This window comes from Heliangelus exortis, chromosome 30 (genome assembly GCF_036169615.1).
Source record: "Heliangelus exortis chromosome 30, bHelExo1.hap1, whole genome shotgun sequence".
Lineage (NCBI taxonomy): Eukaryota > Metazoa > Chordata > Aves > Apodiformes > Trochilidae > Heliangelus > Heliangelus exortis.
Window position 1 is genome coordinate 3,256,107 of NC_092451.1, and position 24,900 is coordinate 3,281,006.

Genomic DNA, 24,900 nt, shown 5'->3' on the forward strand with positions numbered 1-24,900 from the left:
CATTCTCTGCCACTTTCCCTTTGGTCTCTCCCCTCTCCTGCTACAGCTTCTGATTTGTTTTGGTTTTCTCCCATTTTTCTCTGGCAGACTGACTCCAGATGCTTTTGTTTCCCTTTCTCCTAAGCTGAGAGGGTAAACCCAGATGTGTAGTGGTTTACCTGTGTAAAGCTAATATGGTGACAATAAATCAATCTTGGTAATAAAATTAACCAGGTCTTTTGCTTACTCTTTTGCACTATTTTATTCAGTTAATACCATATCATCTGCATTAGGACAGTCTTATAGCCTAATTTTTTAATGGAGTGTAAACCAGCATTAACTGTCTGGGGAGGGGGAAAGATATTTCAAGTATAAATCCCCTTATCCTTGAGAGGTTTTCTGTGCATCTAAGAACTTAGAGATTATGAAATGCTGACAAATTAAAAGAAATTTTTTACTGAACTTGTCAGTCAGCTCAAAGAGCAGTTGTGGATACTCTCCTTGCATAATTCAGTACAAATATCATGAAGAGGTAAAATGTCTGAAGGTCTGCTGGCTCAGCACTCCTGTAAGAACCTTCATGTGATTAAGTGAAAATTTGGGGCACAGAGAGTCATAAAACCATTTTGGTGTGAAAAGACCTTTAAGATCATCAAGTTCAGTTGTTTACCCAGCACTGCAAAGTCCACCACTAAATGATGTCCCTAATCCATGTCCCTACTGGGAGAGGTTTTTTGGTTGGTTTTAGTGCAATATGCTTTGCTTGCTTATCAAAATAAGTCATCACGTGATGACTTTTATGTTGTTAAGGGCTTGAGTGGAATTACAGCAGGGAATCTGATGTTCTGTTGGTAGTGAAAGAATCATGGAATGGTTCAGTTGGAAGGGACCTGAGGGATCATCTGATTCCAACTCCCTGCACAGACAGGAATGTTCTCCTGTACTGGAAGTCAGATGCACACAGATAAGGCTGAAGAACAGTGGTGATGGGCTTGTTAGATTAGGAGTTTAAAAGATCTGCAAAGAAGAAGAATATTTGTTATTCTAATAAGGGGTTTTTTTTTTTCTTGATTGTCTGAGGAAACCTTGCTTTACTTGAATGGTTATGAAGTTGAAGGCATTTATTTTTCCTGGTAGCATCTCAGGGTTGGAGTAAGCTGTGTGATACTCTCACCTCAGTGCTGACTCATCTGCTAACACTCAGAAATCCTTTTATGCACTTAAAACATATGATAATTCTTTCCTACTTCATAAATTAATCCAGGGATTTAATTCAGTCATGACTGGGCAGTGCTTCTGAGAAGTGGTTTCATACTTAGAGAAAGGGAGAAAAAGATGTTCTCGTGAGTTTTCAATTATTTCTGATCTCAAATGGGCAAGGCTTTTACAGCATTTTGAAAATTACTGTTGTTGGTGCTTTTGATCTTTGTTTGACAAATTACATTCTTTTACAGTTTCTTCTCTATGTACTTCACAGTGTCCTGTCTCCTGTGATTGCTGCTGCATGTCATGGGGGTTGGTGACTGAAGAACAGAATTATCTTTGTTTTTGTTCCACCTTGCACGTACTTGAACACTGAGAGTGTGTGTGTGTGTGTGTGTGTGTGTGTGTGTGTGTGTGTGCACTTTGCATTTTTCCCTCTCAGAGGACACATGGCTCCAGGTTTGCTTAAGCTAACTCTCCCTTATGGAGTGAAAAAAAAGATAAAATTACATTCCAGGGCAGATCATGACCCATTTTTCTCATTAAAAAAAAAAAAAAAGTAATTTCAGTGGCTGTTTCATCTCATGTTTGCACACTGTGTTTCTGCCTGTTCAGTGTCTGGCATTAGACCTTTTTACTCACTGGGCTGTGTTTTCATGCTGAACTTAATGGACACAAGTGATTAGAGTGGAAGGAGGCAAGCCCTTATTTTCTTCTTTGCTGGAGCACCAGAGCAGACAACTTCCTTCTGAGCCAGGACATGAGGTGTGTGTGTTCTGGGGCCAATTAAGCATTTCCTATCTTAGGTGGGGATTTTGTTTAATTCTTGAAGTGTCTTATTTTCACAGAAAACTAGGGTTAAAAATCAGTCCTCTGAGGAAATCCAATAATGAATCTTGAATAACAAAAACTCCTTGACAAATCTCTCTGCATGAGTGTAGGGTTTACTCTTCGGGAAGTCTTGACAAAAGACAAAACAAAACACAGAAGGGGTAAAGAAGGAGGTGCCTGGGGGATTTCTGTTTTGAATATTCTGCTTTGCCTTTGGCTGTGTTATGAATTGGATGTCAGTTGTCGACCAGTATAAGTTTTTAATAGTTAAATGCTGCCTTTGTCTGTTGGGACAAAAATGAACTCCTAAAATCAAGAGGGTAATTAATTTTCCTGACAAGCTTTCAAAATGCTCGATTGAGATTTTAGCCCTCATATATATGACTTGACAGTTTGCATTTGCCTTCTCCCAACCCCTTGTGAAAACTGCATGCCTTGCTGAATCATATTGTTAACTTGTACAAATCCCCAGGACACCACGAAATTGGATTGTGGTCTAATGTGTAATAGAAACTTTGAAAGCCACTCCCTCAAATGCTTCCGTGGCTTGGAAGTGTATCTCTATATATCTGCTTTATGCATAAAGTTTCCAAATCCTGCTGGAAAAGGGCCCTTTTTTCTAGAGTCTTTGATTAGGCTCTGAAGCCAAGGAAGTTGCATAGTGTTTTTGGTGTGATGGTGACAATGTTTGCAGTCAGAAGCTGTGGGAGAAACAGAGGCCCTGGACAGGGACTGCAGTGCTGGCCCTTTGCTCTCTTACCTCTTCACTGGATGGCCTTGGATCTTGGTGTCTCTCCTCTTCCCTGTAATATCCCCTAAAACACAACCTCAGTGATGGTTCCTGAGCAGTCCTCCCAGTCCTCAGGCAAGCTGCCTGTCTCTGTAAGCTGCAGTTCTCAAGTATGGCCATTTGTTTGAGGTTAACTTGAGAGCCAGGAAAATGGTGGTGTTCTGTATTAGCAGAAAATCTGTCCCTCTGGATTTTTGGGCTGAATATTTCTGCTTAGTCACATACAGTTCTTCTTGAGCCAAATCATTTGACTGACTGATAAATTTGGGCAAAGATTGAGACTGAAATTGAAAAAGTTATTTCTAGTTCTGCCATTGCCCTTCTGTTAAATTCTAGGAAATTACTTCTGTGTGTGGAAAATACACCCATTTAGAAAAAGTCAAAAGTTGGTGGTCAGTGGATCACCCTCTGGCCCAGTTTACCCATTTCTCTGTGGTTAAAGTCTGAAATCGTTTAGCCAAGCTTTCTGTTATTATATTACAATTATCAATTTTTATTTCTGTTCTTGCAACCTGTCCTATTATAAGACTATTCTCAGGAGCCAGTAATATAATGGCATTTAACATTGACTGAGTGCAATAAAGGTGGTACCTTTTTTTTTTATAATTGGGTTCAGAATAGTTGGGAACCAATTTACGTTAGGTATATTGTAAAATAGCCTAATAAAAGTGACTAATTTAATGAGAGTAGGGAGTAATTAGGTTGTTTAATTCAGGGAGGGAAATCACACTACAAAATGAATTGTTATTTTTATGTTTCGTTATTCATTAAACATATGACAACAGTTTTTCAAGAAGATAAAGAAAAATGTCAAAATATGCTATGCAAAAGTACAAGGGAAAAGTGATCAAGATGTTACAATGAAATAGGAACTTCCGTGAAGTAGAAACTGAGAGTCCTATAGAAAATGTCAGAAGGAAAAGAACTGGTTTCTAGAAAAATCTGATTTCTGTGCTGCCTATGCACAGCATTCACAGTAAGTAGCTTTGATTTTTAGGAAAGTAGCATTTGAGCTCTGAATATAGGTGGGCAAAGGTCTTAATTACAGATCCAAGTTGCAGTATTGGGACATCAGCTTTAGTCGTGTCAAATATTCTGCAGTTAACACACAGTGTAGTGTTCTGCCTGCCTCAGTGAAGAGAGATTCATGGCAGGGGGTAGGAGCAAGTTGTAGGGCATGGAAGGAGAGGATCTTTTCAGTTACAGGTATTTTGTAGCATGCACAGATCCTGCAGCATGAATACAGAGACAGAACTTGTGTTGGACTGTGCTTGTACCCTCTGCACAGTGGATTTTTCTAGCAGGATTGACTGAAATTTATGACAAGTGGTTTCAGGCAGGTGCCATCCTGTTTGTTAGCCTGTGTGGATATCTGTAGCAGCTCTTGCTGTAGTTAAATTACTGTAAAACCACAAGAGTCAATATTCTGTCACCTCTGCCAACCACTAAGGTTCACGTATCAATATTTATAGAAATTGCATCACTGTACACATGAGCCTTTGTCAAGGCAAGGCTCTTTTGATCTGACAGCATTGCCCAGGGAGCTAAACCAGTCCACAGACCAGAACTGTAAAACAGAATCAGGACTTTGATCATTGACTTGCTGTGTAATTGTGTCACTTATCTCCCCTGTGCTAAAGGTGTCTGCTTCTGAAATCCAGGAATTGGTATCCACGGTTGCCAGGCAGAACTGTAGGTCTAAACAAAGCTAAAATTCATTAGGACATAACTGATGCCTTCTTCTGCACATTAAAAATGCAATTGAGTGCTGCAAGGAGCAGCTAATACAATTTTTCTGTAGCCTCCAAAATGAGGACCTGATATCCAAAGAGCACTTAGCATGGCAGTGGTTTGATTTCTAAAACTAAGCTGTCTTGTGCCCTGCCTTAGCACACACTGTCCAGATGGCTCTGTACAGCACTCAGAAGATGCAGTTATTAACTGGTTAACTTAATTTATTTCCTTTTTCCAGAGGGCTTCTCTTTTAGTGTCCAGTGAAGCGACCACATTTACATTTCCAGAACTGGAGTTTGGCAAAAGAAGCATCCAGGATTCAGTGCAGCCTGGCACTGACCTCCCAGTGGCCAGATTGGCTTCTCAGGCTACCAAGGTTTAGTTTTGTTGTCTTTCCTAACAGCAGTGAGAACTTCTGATCTGACATCACTTGGTGAAGTGATTCTTCTGTCACTTCATCAGTAGATCTGTGAATTAAGTTCCTTTGTGATGTGTGATGGGGTGCTTGCAGGTTTTTGTCCATGTGGCTGGAAGTGTTACAGCCAAGCCATGAATAACCTCACTGACATTTTCTTCATAACTGTTTGAAAGAAGTCCTGTTTCGAGGGAGGAAGGACTTGATGGGCTGGCATTAGGCAAATGAGGTTGAAATTAATTAGCACCAAGTGTTGTTGTTAATGTATTTTACACCCGTGCACTCCTGTACAAAGAGCACTTGAGGTTTGTGCTTGGAATGGTTTCCTGGAATTCACCAGGTGAGTTTTAATGGCCTTTTCAGTGCTCTAAGTGCCAGTAGCATAGATCAAAACCATGATTATAGTCAAGTAAATGCAAGAGACAGTATAACTTCTCCCCTTCAATTCCACTACTAATACCTCAGAACTACCTGTGCCTTTAGTGTCACTTTTCATTCCCTTTCCACCTTCTCCCATACACTGATAAGTAATACTGTGGTCATAACAAAATTACTTGGATTAATTATGTAGTAATATTATAATTTTACAGCTTAAGACACTTTTTTATACTTAGACTACAATCTTTTTTTTTTTATTTATTCCTCTTCTGTCTGTTTTTGTTCCAGGCCTGTGCCTTTTTAATCTCTCATATTTTTAAGGAAATAAATTGTATGTGCCAGTCTGTATGTAGTGCACTTGCTAGCAAGGAGCTACATAGCAGTGAGGGACTCTGGAACTTACTGTTAAACTAACAGATAAGATTATTTTGAAAGAACAGTTGGATATTGATGCTCTTCTTGCTAAGAACGTCTTCAGAGTGGGCAGAATGACTCAGTATCTTTGCTAAAAGCTATGGTATATTTAGGGGTCATGTGCTTTCTTAGTAATGTGTAAGTGATTACAATCAAGCTGACTTGGATCATGCATATCTAATTAAAGGGAGGTTCACACCCATGTGACCGTCAGAAACTGATGGTTTGAAAAGGTTGTGAGAGCTGTCACTGCCCACCTGCTCTTTACTCTGCAGTTTCCCTGCTGTTGCTGCTGTGGATCTTGCTGGTACCAGGAATAACCATTGTCCTGTTGTTTGAGGAGTTGCTGGAATTCCACCCCAAGTAGATTCAGTCATTGAGAATTAAGTCTCAGTGATGCCAATTAATAACTTTTCCATAGCTGTGAGGCATTCCAGCACAGGCTGCCTGCTCACACCCTTGGCTGGAGGTTGTATTTCAGGCATGTGGGTGCCTCCTGGTGGCTCACGGAAAAGGCAGGAAGATCCAATCACGAGCAAGCAGTGGTAGTTCTTGGTTTTTAGTGTCAAAGCACTCGTGAAGGCAGCACATTGTTCCTAAGACGTATTTCTTCCTGGAATCTTAAATTTGAGGCTTCTGTTACTTGAAATTCTCTCTGTTTCCTGTTCCCAGGTGATCAGCTGAAACGATGCCTCCCTCATGCAGTGGTGGAATAAGGAGGTGCTGGGTTTTGACAGGAGGTATCAAGGCTCTTTAGGTGATTACTGGGGTGTTGTCAAAATATCCTTGTGTTTTTTCTCTCAGGTTATCGTAGAACATAAAGAGCTCAGGTTGCTTCTTGGAATACAGTGAAGGAGATGAGGTGTAGAGTGTTATTTTCTTGTCCTGGTGATGAATTTGTATCGTGTACTGTGAAGCAAATGATGTGTGTATTTTTCTGTAAATTGCAAATAGATCCTAACCCGTGTCATAGTTCTGACACTTGTAGGGCAAAGACCTGATTTATAATTAGCCAGACACCTGTTGGAATGAAAAGACATTTAGGAGAAACCCATTTTTGTTCATAGTTTACTTTGTTGCAGGCTGCAGATGAATTGGTACAGACTGTTAGATTTACAAGTGATTTGCAAATATCAGGGTATTATGTATATAAAACTGAAATAGGTGGTGTTATTTTTAGGTTTTATGTTACTAGTTCTTAGAAACATTGAAAACCTTTTGTCTACAAGGGCTGAAACAAGTTCAGATCTTTTTTTCTGAAAGTAGCAGGTACTTTCTTGTTCCTCTGTTAGAGGAAAATTTAATTTGAAACAGCAGAATTTCCCTGGGAGGGAAATTCCATCTTCTGGGGGCAGCCCTTAATACTGGCTGGTACATTTTTTCATGTATTCTGTAGTCAGTTTTTTACCTCCTGACTCTTGTCTTCTATCTTGGATATGTTTGTTCTGGGTTAAGGAATCAGCTTTCTGATCCCTCCTTATTGTATCTACTGGTTCTGATGTGCAGAGGCTGAGACACTGATGAAATGTAAGTGCTAAACAAGCAGTGCAGGTGTAGGACCAAGTGCTGAGCTGGACTGATGTGAAATGACTGATGTAAACACATTTGACTCTCTTCTACCTGGAGAAAGACTTCATTCTAAAATTTGGATTATTCAGAGTGGTCCATTACACAGTGAGGCAAACCAGCAAGCAGTTTATTCACAAGATAAACATTGTCTGTAGACATAATCCTCTGCATAAACCAGCCAAGTTCCTCATACAATGTAGACTTTTAATTCTTCAGAGCATAAATGGATCGAGGTTGGCTGAAAGGTCAGTTGTCAGGGTTTTGTTTTGTTCTTAAGTAAACTGTTATTTTATCACTTAGATTTTCTGTGTACTCATGGCATTATGTATTCATATGTTATGTTCTTAAATGTCATGTACTCAAGTGTTATGTGCTCATAACATTTACATTGTTAATATTGTAGGGAAAGTGAGAGTGGTCAAGGTGTGAACAGAGGCAGCTGATTGGATGGGGAGAAGCAGTAAGAGAAAAGTAATGAGAAAATTAGGAAAATTACAAGTCATGCTAGTAAATTAAAGTGGGGTTTGTCAGCTCTGTTAAATCCTGAATTACAGCCAGTTCTGTTCCATTCTGTCAGCTTGTGCTGTTGTGATTAGGGAGCCAAAGGAAAATCTGGGAGTGTGACTGACACTGTCCTTCTATCCTGTTGTTCTGTCACTTCAGTTCCAGCCTCCATCACCTTATCCTTTGCTTCAGTGCCAGTGCCTTGAGTTTTTGGCTTTGTGTCCCTCATTTAATGAAGATTATGACTTCCTTGGGATCTCTACCACAAGCAGACTTTAGGGGGGCAGCATTGCTGAACAGGTTGTAGCTTCCATGCCCCTTTAAAAGAAATTTTTCTGTATGCAAAGGCATACCTAGATCATGGTGTGCAGATCTTTTCTAACCAGTTTTCTCAAGTGTGCATTTAGCAAATCAAGGCATGGATGAGCCCTGCTGTTCTCACATCTTCTATTCCCCAGCCACCTCTCATGTTTCCCTCAGCATACAACACCAGCAGTACCATCTTTCCTACTGATATCTCTTTTCTTGGTAAGAGTCCTCCAAAAATATTTCCACTTACGTGCATTGTTACTATTCCCCAGTGGCAGACTCCCTCTGCACGGTTTTTAATGTAAAGAATTGGATGATTAAATATTTGACAAGTGCATTCAGCACTGAAATACTAATAAATCGCATTATCTCTTGGGGCAGAGGGTTATTTTTTGTCATTTTAATAGAAAAATAGAGTAATGATGCTTTTGGAGGTGTGTGGGCAGAATAGGTTAGTTTTGCAGGATGAAAATGCAGGCAAGTCCTTCTTTCTTTCCAGTAAGACTTTAATATAATTTGCAACCATTGTTAACTTATTATACTACTCCCTTCATCCCAAAAAACCCACTCCCAAGTGGTTTAAAAATTCAGTGTTGTATATTAGCCACGTGCTTTTAAAATTCAGATTTTCATCCTTGAGCATCCTTGAATTCCAGGTTCATTATGGGGAAAAAAAGAAAAAAAAAATGTCTAAATTGATATTTAAGGAATTTCTGGTCCTGCTGGGGAGACTTGAGACAGCTTTGTCAGGAGGCATTTTTAGGTTTCAGTGGTACTAGATATCCCTGTCCACTTAGAGGATCCAACTTCTTCGAGGTCTCTGCAATGCACAAAGGATCAGATGGATTTCTCTCAGGCTTTTTGTGCTTGAGGTGAGCCCATTACTCCCTCAGTTTTGAGCAAAAGAAAGAATAAGAGACCTGATCTGCAAAGCACTTCAGTAAAATTCTCACATTGCACTTGAAGTGAAATATAGACCCCGTTCTTTACGAAGGAAATAGCTACTCATTGCTCACCTAAATCATCTTAAAAAGTGAGAATGACAACTCTGGACTGTTTTATGACCCTTGTATATGAGATTTGAATTATATTTTAAAATATGGGTTTGTGTCTACAAATAGACTTTCCTGTACATATCCTAATCAAATGGGGTTTTACAGCTGACTGCTAAGTTTTGTTTTGAAGAGACCAAGAGTATCTTGAGCCAAATGTGAGGTAGTTTTCTTTTTGGTGACTAAAGAGTTAACTGGAAAATTTGAGCTCCAAGGCTAAATTTCTCCATTTGTAGCAGGTCATAGATCAGGAATTTGTCCCTGCTGATTATACATTATCCTTACCTGTTCCATCAAGTGAGTAACTTGCACAGGAGCAGGAAATCTCTGGATGATTTAGGAACCTGGTGCCTCTGGAAAGGCCCTCTGCCTATATATTTGATGTTGGCTAATCAGTTTGGTATGGAGAAGTAATATTTAAACTAGCAGAAAATCATTAGATGATTTACAAAATGGTGAAAACACACAACGAGACCATGAGGCTTCTTTTGGAATAGAAAATTATTTAATTATTCTTTGCTGTTCAAAACATTCGTCTTGGTAAAAATGAAAATGATTGTGTCAGGCAGAAAATCGTGTTGCATGTTAATATTTGCTGTAAATGAACAAATGGCAGAGTGTCAGTTGGTTTCTCTGCTGAACTGAAAAAATGAATTGCACTGTGTGGTCTTTTTAATACACAGTAGTTTTTCAGAGCTAATAAGGAACTTCTATAAGCCTGCTCGTGCTCTATGTTTTAATTTATGGAAGTCTCTGTCTTTGTCTAGTGGAATTATTCTCTCTTCCCTTTCTTCCTCAGTTTTAGAGTTCTTGCTGGGATTTGCATCTGTGTCAGATATGTGTTGCCACAGTGTCTTATCTTACTGGACAGATGACCCTGTACACTGCCCTCTGTTTTCTGTGGAGAGCTGGGATGGGAGTGGGTTTTCCTGCATCTTGTCTGGGGTTTTCTTGTACTTTGTGTGGCTGCCTACCCCTGTGCAACAGGGCTGGAGAGGGCAGGCTCCTTGGGTGCTTTGCCAACATTTAAACTCACTCCACGTTGCACAGATACAACAAAGGGCAATAATAATAAATCTCTGGCTTCCTAAAAACTTGAAATACGGGGTGGATATGCATAAAGGATTTTTTAAAAGAAAAATCAGATAAAATTCAGTAGAACCTGATCATGCCAGTCATGGAAATGAAAGAGACTGCAGCAGTTGGGATGCACAGCAGATTCTGCTCTTACCTGAACCTCTCTGACTTAATTTTGTTGGCATGCTATTGTCCATGGGATAGAGAGCAAGCTGGAATTAATAGCATGCCTAAGGACAGAATTTGTCTGGCTGTGGTAAAAATAAACAATTAGAAACCTTTCACATACTGTTTTATTTCCTTTTTTTTTTTTTTCCTTTCACAAGCTGGTGCTTTCTATTGTTTCTTCAGTAGCCTGGTGTTCAGGCTTAGGATACGGAGCCAGATAATCAGCTGTCTCTCACAGATTTCTATGTGTAATGTTTTAAAGCCAGAAGGAACCTTTAGATAATCCAGTTTAGTCTCTCTTTAACTGAAATGTTTCATTTGTTAACCCTGGATGGAGTCCAGAGAATCTTTTTCAAGCCAGTTCTGTCTCCTTGTACCCGTGGATCCACTCAGGTCATCTCTTGCTCTTTAGAAGGAGTTAAAACCCCAGCCAAATTCAGACCCCCCAGGACCCTGCGGGGTGTTCTGTACCCATCTTCCCTCCTCCCACCCTGGGGATGGAAGCAGGGGGAGAGGAGGAGGGGTGAGATTTCCAGCTGCCTGCACTGCTCTAATCTCACCATTTGGGGTAATCCATGGGAATGTTAAAGGAGTGAACCGGTCACATCCTGCTCCCTGTTTGACCTCAGCTCCCGAGTCAGCTTTGAAGCTCGGGCAGACAGAGGGAGGGAGTGAGGAGGGCATAGGAGGCAAACTAGATTAATGTTTCTGTTGGCCCATATGGCTTTCAGACCTTTATTTTGAATCCCCTTAAGGTGATCAAACTCCTCCACTATAAAAGGGATGAAGATTAAAGTGGTTTCTGCTTGGTTTGACCTTGTTGTTTTAAAAAATATTATACTACAATATAAATAAAAATATAGTGCACTCAGTACAGCTGAACTCTGGTTTTCAGGCTAGATCTGTTGATGCTTGAAGAAAAAGATGGATACAAATCCATTCCCTGGTAAAGGCAGGGGAAGTTTTAACCTTTGCATGTTACAAGGTATCCAGCTTTAAACTAGGAATCTAAAACACTTTATAGATTATTATTTTGGGGGGAAATTGTGGCCCAGTTATGGGCTGGGGTACTAGGATGAATGCCTAGACAGATGAAGTACAGATTTAGAACCACCTGACAATGTTATTAACACATAGTTAACTAAACCTTTAGTTTCAGTAACTGTGTTTACATCAGCAGGGTGTATTTACTTAATTACAGACCTGGTAGTCCAGGCAGCCAGGAATGATGACATGAGTGAAGTTTAACCTAGAAAGCAACTTAACTAGCATGTCCCATCTGTTCTTCACTATTGATTTGATTTTATACTATACAGGCAAATGTGTTCTTCCTCATTCTCATGTTTTAAAATCCCTGTGTGTTGGGATAGCCTTAAACTTCTGTCCATGTGGCACTGTGCAAAGAGAGCTCTAACTATGCTCAAATGAGGAGGGAGGTTTGGGGTTTTTCAGCTTTGAACTTGATTTTTCCTCCCTGATTATGCTGTTGTATGGTATCAGGCTCTTCCCTGACATTTGAAGCCCCTTTAGATATAAGCAGACAGCATGTCCTGTGGGGAATGTTTTTAACCCAGCACATCCCATGGGCACTACTGTAACACTGCTTACAGTTGTGTTCTTACCAGCTAGTTAACAACTTGGAAAATGGAGAGTCCTCCTGTAGCTGAGTACTCAGATGTGTGATCTGAGCAAATTATGTACTTGCTTGCTGTCCTTGCAGCTTAGATTCCCACATAGTGCACATACAGACAGGTAAGGGTTTATCTGTGGTGTATACAAGACACAGAAGTGCTGAGGAGTGTACTATGGTCCTTTTAAGTCCTGGGTTTCCCAGTAAATGGGAGAATGCTTAATTATGTTGAGTCCTCATAAATCAGGGAGGCCAACTGTGTTTTCAAGCATTAAGCCCTTAGCCTGTGCTGAGCCACAAACCAGGGGTTCCTGATGATGGTGTAATCTAAATCCATTACTGTTCTGCAGAGACAATATCCCCTCAGCAGATTTGTTTAAAACTGGTAATACATTAAAAGCTTTTATATAATGAGAAGGAGTTTAGCACAAAGCTTTTCTGTATATTCTTTACAAAGTGTTTTATTTGTCATACAAGTTCCATAAAGAGTTTATGCTGTGTTTGCAGTGGAAAATCACTTTTGCTGAAGTTTCTTCCAATAGGCGGCACCATAAAATTTCAGTTCTCCTGTGAGAGGCCTCCCTGATGAATCACTGGAGTGATCAATATAAAAAAATGGTGATTGCTATGATAAAAGATGTTGTCTGTAATAAAGATTTTATTATAGTGTATGAGGATTAAATATAGTCTGTTGACAGATTGGTGGTGTTTTCTTCCATCCTTTTCTAGGGCTAATTTTCTGATAATTTTCTAACCACATAAATCGTGTGTTATTTCCACTTGAGAGACACCTCTGGCTGCATCCTGCTTTAGGCAATGGAAGTGAAAATGAGTCAACAGTAACTAGCAACTGCTGTGATACTGTTATTCCAGACCCAGGTGGACATTTTACAACAAAGAAAGATGTATGTAAAAATAAGCTACTGGAGGTGATTTCCTTTAACCTTATAAACAGAAAATGGGGAGCCATGCCTGTCCTGGGGCTTAAGGGATGTAGAACATGCAGACATTTATATTGCTGAGTGTGGGACCAGACACCTTATGTGGTTCACCCACCATTAACTTCTCCCCAAGAGCTTCCACTGGAACTAGAGAAATATTTCTTGTAGTTGCCTTTGATTAACAACATCTCAATTAAAATGGGAAAAAAGTTCTCAACCTATTCTTTTTTAGTGTGTAACTTAATCATAATAATATCTGTATGCTAGTAGTTTTCAGAATTATGCTATTAACATCTCCTTCTTTGAGACTATCTGGTTATGTACAAATTTTGAAAGCTTTAAAGCCAGAGATGCATTTTTTTTGTGGTGTGGCTGACAGTCGTAATTCTCTGTCCAGCTTGTTTGTGCTGCCTGTGAACTGTTTACAGTGTTTAGAATTTTTTATGATATTCTTAGAAACTAATGGGACTGGATAGATGTTTAGTTTTAATTTTTAAATAGATCAGGAATGCATTCTTTACCCTGTTTTTTGCCCTGTTGATTTTTAGCTCAGTAGTAAATATATTCTGTGTTAGTGCCACAAAGGCTGAATCTAAATGGCTTCTTTTTCAGCACAGTACCTGATGTATTTGGCCCAAAGTGTTTACACAGCCAGGAATATTAATCTCATAACATCAGAGTTGGTAATGGAACAATTCAGTGCTAGCTTATGGCAGCAATGCTTGTGCACATTACAGATCTGTAATGTTTGTTACTCATCTGATTATTTCCACAAATCCAGTTCGGAGAGTTTTCTGTGACACTTTCTCAAGAAAGCATATGGATTTTATTCCTACCTCCCATCTGTCTGCGTATCCTGCATTCTAGAGGAAGAGTACAATAGTGAGAGAAGGAATTTGGGTTAGCTTGTCTGTTTTCTCAGCATTCCTTTACCCTGCCAGGTTTTGTTTCCTTAGCCCATAAACAAAGCAGCACCAAAATAAGCTTTTTGCTGGCATCACACAGTCAAATCTACAGCTGTATGCACATTCTTCTGTCAAATCCATCAAATCAGATATTGGAGGAGCTTGTTAGAAGTTAAACTGCTTGAGCAGCATCCTCCCCTCTGCCTTTACCAGGAACTGCCATGTGCTGCCCCACGGATGGTTCTGATTTCCTGTACCAGTAATTCCCTGTTTCCTTGAGGAGCGTGTGGAATTGTTCCTGCAGTCGCTTTGCCTGCTGAATGCAGAGCCCTGTGGAGACAACATTACATTATCAGATCTACTGAGTGGAAGAGAGATAATGGGAGTCTGTGGAGACTTTGCTGTGCTGTCAAAACAAGCAGCAATGGCAGTGCTGTCGCTGCTGCAGGAACAAACTGAACTGAACAACAACAAACTTGGAGAAGTGACATTTTCTCCAGAAACTTTCATGGCAGAGTGCCTGTGCTCTGGAGTTTCCTTCACTTCTGGGGTGAACAGAGGGACCCCTCTCTGGTTGGGGTCTCTTGACCCTTAGGCTGCCCTTCTTGTAAAGATTTGGGGCAATAAGTGTGGCAGGAACAGCCTTTCTGGGAGGTGTTGGTTGGAGAAGAGCCTCAGCCGTCTGCTGGGGAGTCAGAGTGTTTCTGTGTGATGCTCACAGGGGAAGCAATTCCATCTCCCATCTCCCCTCTCTGAGGAAGGATGTAATTAATGTGCAGCAGGAGGGAAGTCACTGGGTTTAACCTGAGTGTCAGGGGCCCTGGGGCATGGCTATAGCCCTGCAGCTGCATGGTGAGGCTGAGAGGAGCAATTCCAAACTGTGTTTTTCTGTTACCAGACAAAAAATGATATTGGTTAGACTGAGGCCTTGGGATGCAGGTGATGTGAGCAGTGACCTTTGCAGTGTGATGAGGTTCAGGCTCTCACCTCTGCTTTTTCATGAGCTTGGGAATCAGGAAACTGAACTAAACCAGCAGTGGTGGATTTGTGATGGCAGATGGAAAGTCTGGTGATACTGCAGAACTAAAAACAGTAACCTTGACTCAAGAAAGATGCAATTTCCAAACCAGTGTGCTAATTAATATTTTTATTCTGCGTTTTTGTGGTTTCTCTGGGGAACATTGTAGATCATGAAGTGTGGCAACTTTGAATATTCACCTTCATACTCCGAGCACACTGAGTCCAGCCACCTTGCCCTGCAGCTTAGCAGTTTTGAACTCTGTCATTCAAACCAGATGCATATGCTCAAGGATCTGACAGTTTGGGAAAACAGAAAATCCAAATCTGAATCAGAACTGAACGACGCTCCTGGGTGCCACTTCATGATAGGGTTGGGACAGCAGTTCTGGGCTGCTGATTTGACCTTTCCATTGCCTATGGTATGTGCTGCTGAGTGGGTGGCCATTTGGGTATGTATTCAATGTGTATCTGTCCTTTTCAAAGTTACTGCCTTGTTTATTTTGTTTCCTTGTCAGAATGATCACTGATAGTGCATCTGTTTGAATTATAACAGCGAGGGTCAGGACTGATAATAGACTATTTTAAGCCATTCTTAACAACAGCCTGTGAAACTGCAAGGTTGTGTGAAAGAAAGTGATGGAGGTTTACAGAACTGTGGAGTGAATTATTAACTGATGCTCCAAGCCCAACATGACAAATAAAATTCTATTGCAAAAAGATCCTCAATTGTATCAAGCATTGATTTTTGAAGTCGTTTAACAAATGGCTCCTGGGTAAGCACACTATCTTTCTTAATTTGTCTGTCTGATCAGTGAAGTTGAATGGAGAGAGAGCCACCAAATAAAATTAGCATTTTCTTTCAGTCATTATCTGTGCTTTCTTAATAATAGACTTGTAAGCCCCACTCATTTAAAGGTATAATATAGTCATATGCAAATTTAATCTGTATTTATTTCAGTTTGCTGGTAAAAGCACTGAAGGATCATGAATCAGCTCCAGACCTGGCAAAACAGATACTCATCTCAGTGGTATTGGGTTTTCTTTGGCTTTTGTTTGTTGTTGTGGTTTGCTTGTTGTTGTGGTTTGTTTTTTTTAAATTGATATGTAGCTGTTTGGCACACTGTTGCTGAACACCTTGCTGTTTCATTTGGCAAACAGCTTTTGTTTTGTCCACACACAGTAATTAGCTGGGATGATATGAAAAGAGGAGAGGAGACTAATTGGAAACTGCAGTAGCTGAGTTTCTCTTTTGCAAGGCTTGATCCCTGGCTGTGGATCAAAACCAGGAGAGAAGGAAGAGGTACCAGGTCAGCCAAAGAGCACTGCTGCTCCAGGAGGTAGGGAATGGCTCCCAAGGATCCAGCAGCCTCCAAGAATATCATCTTGTCAGTGAGGGAGCTCAGCAGTGCATGCTTGGTGCTCATGCTGGGGAGTAGGTCAGCTCCTGGAGCAGTTTGTGTTCCCACAAACTCGTGGTTTTATGAGGCTTCTGGTAGGACAAGAGTGCACTCTGGGAACTCTTCTCTCCAAGCCAAGTTTTCCTCTGTGTGTCTCTTGCCTCTGTAGCATGAGGCTAACTCCATGGGGTGTTAGCTTCCCCACTTTAAATGCTGGATCAGGTGAGGGGTGGATCCACCTGCTGCTTTTTGGCAGCAGGAAAATGGCAGTGCCTTTAATATATTTGCAGTATTTATACTAAGTATTTTTACTTCAGTGGGTAGGGTTATAGATGCCTAGGGGAAAGCATTGCTGCTCTTGGCTGGTTTTAACCCTCTGTTGTGTAGCTACAGGAATACAAAGCATAAGGACAAAACCCAACTTCTCTGCAGACACAGATATGGCATCTGGGTTGTCAGTGGTCATGCAGCTGCAGGCTGCCAGGGATGTCAAGCATACAGATGTATTTCACAAAGGAAACTGTTAGAAGCTTTAAACTTAGAGGCATCTTATCCTAGAGAGATACAAGGCATCTCAGCCTTACTGCAGATAATTCAGGAGTAGTGAGAAAAACAGGATGCACAAGAATTTTTCATAATAGTTTGGTAGATGAGATAAAATTAATTACTTCACAGATAGCACTGTAGTACTTGCAGGTTGCAGTGGTCTAAGGGAGGGAGGGTATGCAGAAACACTGTCAGCTGAAACTCAGCTGTGAAGGCTGGCTTTCCATTGTAGTCACATCTCATTGTTCATTCTTATTGCCATGATTGGAGTGTGAGAGAGGATGCAATTCAGTGTTCTGAAGCCTCTGTACCCTCTGTAACTAGTGAAATGAATTAAAAATGGAGTGTGTCTTACATTGGCTTTTCATGTTCCAAGAGCATGCTGTCACAACTTTCTTAATCATGGGGACTTGAAATCTGGTTTTAAATTTATTTTCCTCTGTGTTTATGTGTCAGAATAGCAGTACACAGGTGTTAACATTGGCATTTACCATGCTGGGTTTTATATTCAGTATTCTGAATTTCTGATTTGATCTAGTGGGCAGAAAAGGACTAGGGGGGAATTTAACATTTTCATTAATCACTTAAGTACCTAGTGCTTATCAAGATAGGTCTAAAATTCTGTTCTACTGTAGATTAAATGCTTACAGACCTGTGTATGTTTTTCAAGCTGGGACCAGGAAGACCACAGTGATAGAACCCTGTGCCCCAGAGGCTGAGGCTCAGCACGGTGCTCATCTGGCTGGTGTTGCACCAAGGAGCTCTTAGAGCCTTTAAAGTCTGACTCGTGTTTTTCAGGCTCTGGTTTTGAGTCTGAAGGAGCAGAAGTGATCCCCAGCAGTCAGGCTGCCCTCTTACCTTCCCTGTGGAGGAAGTGCCTCAACATCAGCTCATCAGCTCTCAGCTGGCTATGTGATCTATTCATGTGGCTGGAGATGACTCTGTTCTGCCTGGATGTTGTAGTTCCTGAGCACTGCTGGCTCAGGAGATGCACCAGGCTCAGGTATCTTTCAGGTGAACAGGAACCTGTAGCTACAGAGTGGTGCCAAGGCCCAGTTTGCTTGCAGGGATGACTTGGTGATCATAGAAGCTATAAATTGACAAGACATGGGCTCCCAGGAACTTAAAATGTTTTTTACAATGACTTCCAGGAGCTAAAGCCAGGTATGTCCTTTCAGCAGTTTTGTCTGATTTAATGAGACTCTGAGCTAGGCCATCATTTAAGAAAGTGCTTATGCACATTCTGTTCAGAGAAGCACTTAACTCTATTTTCCTTAATCTGCTGCGTAGCTTTTCCCCTCTTCTGGTTTACACCTCACTCTATAATGGCCAATCTTTGAGATCTCTTGGCAGAGAAGAAAAGCAGTGCATTGAGAATAGTGTCTGACCTCTGCGTACTAAGAATCACTGTTATGGAAGCTATGGAAAAGTTCAGGTACTCTGAGACATAGAATACAGACAAAAAAAAGTCTGGTGAACAATTCTGTTGTAAGTTTCATTACAACGTGTTGTAGGAAGTCATTTATGTGCCCTGTTCCTATGGTCTGGTAGTAGTACTAATTATTCCTTGCCTTTAAAGGAACCCAGTTGTCAGATACTTTCACTGCTTGGTTTTTGAAGTTTTTGAGGGTGGTGGAAAGGCACGTCTGTTGTGGCATCCTTTTTGTGTCAGCTTTTCCTACAGAAAAGTTGCAAAACGTTTTAATAGATGAGCAGAAATTTAGGCAATTTCAGGGGAAAGTGAAAATTCACCTTTTCAGTCTTCTAGAATGCTGAGGTGAAATCTGTGAACTCCCAAGTCTTGTCAAGTCAGATCACCTCAAGTTTCTAACTACTTGCACTCACATTTTCTTTGCAAGCTACTAATCATGTCCTGCAGCAGCTGGGAGAGGAGGTATCACACAGATGTAAATTAAACCACTGGGAATTGCAACCAAAAGAGAATATGCAGCCCTGGGCACCTCACGTTGAGACAGAGGCAGTAATTGGAGTGAGCTTGCTTCTCCTGCATGCAAACACTCTCTCTGTTTAACCTGCTTCATTAGAACTGGAAGCTCTAGCTAATTTCTGCAAAGCTTTTCTCTGCAGTCAGGGGTCTGTGTGCTTAGGGTCAGGATTACAGTCATTTTCAGCTTCTGCTTCAGGCTGTTCATTCCATGAAAAAGTGAAATTGTTATGATGAAGGGGAAAGAATTAAAAAAAAAAAGGAAAAAAATAATACAGTGCTTTATTTTAAAAGCATGAAATCTGTTTAAACCTGAAGCTCACGTAACTTACCTTCTCCTTCCCTAACAAACAAAGAGAAAGACAGGGTCTCAGTTTTGGTATAGAGACAAAACTGAGAGATTTCAGTCTGTGTGGTTAAGCTAAGTCTTGTGTTACTACTGACCATGTCCTTTGGAAAGCTGGTGTTGCTACAACAAACTCTCTTGACTTTACATCCCTACAGCAGTCTAAACAGCTCAGTTGAAGGTGATGCAGTTCTTATGCAGATGGGTGAGTGCCCAGTAAAGACATCTCAACATCACTTCCCAAAGGTTATGTCTTGTCTTGAATGTGAGCAGTCAATATGTTCCATAGAATTGGTATTTGTTTCTATTCTTGGTTGACTTCACATAATCTCATGAAGCCTTTTTATTTTTATGTAAAAGGAGATTACCATGGTTAGCAACAAGTGACACTAGCAAAGCTAAAATGACTCAAAATAACTGATAAGACAAGACAGTAGCTTCTGTAGAGCATGTAGAAAGTCTCTCTGCATTTAAAACTGATTTTTAACACTGGATCTCCTTTTTTTTCTTCCTGCTCTCCCACTCCCCTCCCACCCTTCCAGGTGAGGGGAGGCTTGAGATTATTTTTACCCCTATTTCCCATTGATTTCAAACACTAAACAAGAGCCCTTCCACTGTGAAATGCCTCCACAGTACATCTGAAAAACAGTGTGGATGAGATACAGTTCCTTCCTGCATTTAGACAATTTCACATGGAGATAGCAACAAGAAAGGAAGCTTAAGAGTAGAATTGTTACATGAACAGAGTAATTTTGGTGGTTTCTTACCATTACCTTCCTGTTACCATCAATAAGGTAGCACTGAGACCAGCAATGTCATCTGTGTTTGTTCTTGGGAACCCCTGGGTGATATCAGCATGTTGGCTTTCAGAACTAACATTGTCTTCTCTCATGGAAAAAGATTAAATTAGTGCAGGAAAATGCAGTCACTGCAGTCGTGCTGTTCACATTCTGTACATACACAGCCCTGAAACTCCCTGTATGAATTAAATATGCAGTCTTGGTGCCTTTCAAGCTCAGCAGTGGAATGGCTGGACTCTACAGGATCTAACCTTGAAGAGCAAGCAGTGTTACAGATCCATATACACATTTCTGGTCTCCAATACAGGCTCTAGCTCCACTAAAATAAATGGAATTCTCCATTATTGTGTTAACATCACTGGAATTGACATAATCATTTGATGGGGTTAAAGCATCTCTCTGTAAAACTAAAATGAATCCAACTCTTTGGAGATCCCTGACTGAGCATGCTGCCCACCATGTCACATGAAATGTTCCTTGAGTCAGGAATTTCCAGGTTTGTTTACAGGTAAGAGAAAAGGAGAGAAGTACTCCTAGGTTTCTATTTCATAGTACTCTTCATGATTTTTAGATGAAAGCTGCTGGATGCTCTCCCTGCTGTTGGATCCAGATGAAGGACAGAGTAACACGGAGCTGCTGATGATTCTAATGTTTGTGTTGCAGTGGAGCTGACTTCAGAAACTGGAGTTCTGCCAGAAGGTGCTTCTGTCGTGTCAGGCTTTTGTAGTCCTGAGGGAGGAAGTATTTATGTAGTAAAATAATGTAAAGCATTCGTTGCTTTGCAGTGATTTTTCTCAGTGTGTGCCAGCCTGCCTGCTGTAATGAATTAAATGAACGTGTGCCCCACTGAAATGGTTTGCACTACAGTAATTGTCACTGGCAACACAAGGTTGGTTTTAAGTTGTTATTATGCAGGCATAAACCCATCTGTCATATAAAATTGATACACTGACTTATGTACACTGCCTTCATATTAACTTGGAATTATATTTGTCTTGTTAAGAAGCAGCTATTCTGTTGATGTCATAAACAAATGTGTCTCCTAGAGTTTCTTTATTCAAAACAGAAAAAAAACCTCAAAACAACCACCCAACTTCCACCTCTCCCCAGAGCTGAGGTCAGATTTAATTTAGAACAAATACCTGGACTTAATTATTAGCATTCATCCAGGACACTTGCAGAGTAGATTCTAATAATTAAGAGAGAATTAATTAAAAATTAATACAAGGAAATACAGGACACAGTTGGCTTTTTTCCATACAACTAATAAATCTACTTTGAATAATCTGAAAGAGGGAAATAATGAGCTTAGCCAGGTAACTGCACTGGTTTTTCCAAGCCTTTTGTGGTAGTTTGCAAACCAAGTTGCAGTCTGTGCCTGGCTTCTTTTAGCCTTGCTCTCCATCATGTAAACAGGTTCAAGAGGGCTCAGCAAAATCAATGATGATTTATTGCTGAGTCATGTAATGTTTCATTATCATCTTCTTTTTGTATCTGTTTGCTGTTGTCTTTTAATGAATATTCAGTTATGAGAAAGCAGAGATCTCTGATGCATTCTGAGCACACGGTGTTGGGTGTAGGGGTCTGATCCTCAGCCCCCTGGAGTCAAACCATCTCTCTGCTGGTGGCAGGAAGCTTTGCATCAGACCAGGTGCAGTGAGAACTGGGCTCTGAAAATTTAATTTTCAAGCACAAATTCCTTCTCTCACCACCTTTTCTGGTTTTGCTGGAGATGATTCCAGCTGACATCTTTCTTCATCCTGACCATTCTCAATTACCTGCATTAGACACAGGGAATGTACAGAGCCATTTACATTGCAGCTCTGTCTGGGTGAGGTGTGGTGCCAGAGCTGTCAGAGTCAGAGCTGAAGCAGTGAGATGGTTTACAAGCCTCACGTGGCTCTTTTTCATTAGCTTTGCTCATTTACAGTGAGGCTTTTATGTGTTTCTTCTTGGTGATAATACTGAAAATGATGGAGTAAAAGAGAGTCCTGTGTTTAATCAAGAGAGCAGCTCATTCTAACTCCCTCAAAGATTTCAGGCTAAGAAATAGAGCTGAGGAAAGGTTTCTGCTTTCTCTCACTTAGAGAAAGCGACAACAGCAACGAAGCAAAACCCAATGAGAAGTTCAGGCTCTGCATACTGAGCAGCATCAGGACAGCAGGTACTAACCAGCCTCCTGCTATCCCCAGGACACTGTGTGGCTGATGGCACTTTTTATGTCAAGCCATTACAAAATCGTTAAGTGGCCTCTGTGCATTTTACGAATATTTGCTTCCAATTAGTTTTGTTGCTGCAAGACCTGCATTATTTTATCTGTTAAATGGACTCCAGGCTCAGCAGAGGAGGTATTTGAGTTGGATCCTTTTTTTTTTTTCCTATTTCAGGTTTCCTGTTTCTTTGCAACAGACAGTCAGATCCTGTTGTTTGATTCTTTTACCAGATCTGTTTATACACAGGCAGGGAAAAGGCTCCTCCAGCGGGTGGTTTGATTCTTTGGCACCTTTTATTTTTCCAGTTTAGTGGCAGTGTTTGCATCAGAAAGAGGGGGTAGCTGAGCCTTGCTGTAATTTGATTAATTCCTACTGAATAAGGTAATTTCTGGGGGATTGTTCTAGTAGTATAATGTAAAGACTAAACACCTGTAAGTGGCTGTTGTATGGAAGTGTAAACACATCAGGCTTGGGCTCACAAATGAGCCCTCTGGAACACCTCTTGCCACAGCAGAGGGGCAGAGGATGGCTCAGTCAGATGGCAGGGGATGAGCTCTTGATCTCAGTCCAGAATCTCTGTACAAGCAAAATCTGCAGATGTGAATCACCTGCAAACCCCAGATCATTCCAGTGAGCCAGTCCAGGGTCAAATAGATTATTTTATGTCCTTTCTGTGTGGTAGCTCTTCTTCATTTATTCAGATGTCTGGAAAATACATAGTGATGATATTCACTGCAGCAGTGAATTCCAGAGTTCTAGTGCTCTCTGCCAAAGATTGCCATTTGTAGGTTTAATTACCTCTAATTACATTGTTTCAAGAGAGGTACCTTAAAGAGTTCTTAAAATGATCAAAGATGATGACTTTTGAGATTAAACTATGACTCTTTACATGATGTCTATGAGACATTTTAATAAAACACTCATTTCATCTTTCATGTTTCCATATAATTTTCCACACCTGCAATACTGTGGGGGCTTGGGGGGATAGTCAAGCTCTCTGATGTTATAGCCACCTGTGATCTGGTGTAATTAGAGCTGATAATAGAATCAATTACTCAAAGCAAGAGCCATCTGTGTCTTCAAGAGGGGTGAATTAACAACCTGAGCAGGGACAATTCCTTTTGTTTTGTTTTGGTTTGGGTTGTTTTGTTTTAGCAAAGTTAACATCACTTAACACGGGGTGGAATCTGGTGAAGCATTTAGAGTAGAGGAACCTCTGTTTTTGTTACAGGCTCTGCCAGGCAGTGGTGAGATTTTACCCAAAGGCTTTGAACTCTCTGCTCCAGCTTTTCTTCATCCTTCACAGGTGAGCGGTCATCTCAAAATTCAGCAAATTAATAATGAATGTGCAAAATGTTTAAGCTGATTTTTCTGGACACAGAGCAGAGTTCTTTTGCAGCTTCATTGTCTTGGAAGAGTTCTGAAGCTTAGAGCCTAGTTCAGTGCCTCTAAGGAGATTGTTCCTTAGGTAAAATGCTACATCATTCTGACTGGTTCTTTTGGAGCTGATGCAGATAACTGTATGGTCTTTAGCTGGAACAAAGCTTAAGCTTTCAGAACATTAGTCAGGGTACAATATAAAACTGATGAAAGTTTTGATTGCTAAAAAGTTGGCAGTGCTGTTCAGTGAAAGAATTCTAAATCCAGGCTCTGTCATTTTCTTTCTGCTGAGCCAATTAAACTATAGTTGTTATTTTCCTTCTCTTAATTTACAAAGATACAGTATTTAGCAGTGGGATAAACAAAAAAGCCCCCAACACAGTAAGACAATAATTAAATAATTTGTGCTTTGTCTTTAAAACATACAATCAAATGCTAATTGTCTTGTAAAGTGAAAACTTGAGCATTTGTGGTCAAGGAGCACAAGTGCTGTGCTCTCTACTCCAGCATGAGTGCTCTGAGGGCTTCTGCTTTTGAGACTCCTCCTTTTGCATCTCCTGCTGGCACGGAAAGCAAATTGCCTTCAGCAAGTTCTGAGTATTGGCAACTTGAAAATCTGTATTTTTGTATGGAACATATTCTTTCAAACTGGATAGATAGGCATGGAAAAACTTGCTGCTAAATTTTCTGAGGCTTTTTCCATCTGATTTAGTATAGAGTAGTCCTAAATAGGTAGCTCTTCATGGCAACTGAATTTTGATCTGTACAGTGGCACTCAGTGTACAGAAAACTTCTTGCTATTGCTTTTGGTGTTGTTTTGGAGCTGCTGATTGTTTTGATTTGGAACATTCTGGTGAATTTTTTGCATTTCCAGGTGTTGGGTTTTTAGTTTAAAAAAAAAAAATGAAATGTTTGCCACGTGGCACTTTTCAGCTGTGGAACTGTGTGTGAGATGAGTGTTGTTGTTCCTAATTAATGTATTGAGAAACAACATGAAGTGGCTTGTCTGTGATTGTTCATTAAGTCACTGGCAAAAGCTTAGAATAAAATTAGGAGATCTCAGATTTGCATCCGTTGCCCTTCCAAAAGCTTGTTCTTTTTTTAATTATTATTTTATTTTTAAAGATTTCTCTTCCCATCATCTCTGAAAATCAGTTCACTTTGAGTAGCATGGTACTGACACTGTGGCTATTGCTGGCATATGAGTACCTAAGATAATACACTTGTAAATAAATGTTTGCATACTTGGAGTGAAATCTGCATAAGTTACCAGTGGGAATCAAATATGTGCTGTTTCTTGAGCAGACACGTTGATGAGTTCTTCCCTTCATTTGAGATTATAGGGAGGCAGAGT

At 40.4% G+C, this 24,900-nt stretch overlaps 1 protein-coding gene across 6 annotated transcripts in view; it reads left to right on the top strand.

Moving 5' to 3' along the window:
• The window catches only part of LRRTM4 (leucine rich repeat transmembrane neuronal 4), a 397,419-nt gene that overhangs the window by 309,318 nt on the left and 63,201 nt on the right, over positions 1–24,900 (top strand). For 3 of the 6 annotated variants that reach the window (XM_071729320.1, XM_071729321.1, XM_071729322.1), the window contains one exon: positions 23,398–23,472. The exons of the other annotated variants lie outside the window; for them this stretch is intronic. In XM_071729320.1, coding sequence (XP_071585421.1) covers positions 23,398–23,472 — 75 coding nt within the window. The remainder of the gene's footprint in view (positions 1–23,397; positions 23,473–24,900) is intronic. 6 annotated transcript variants of the gene reach the window in all.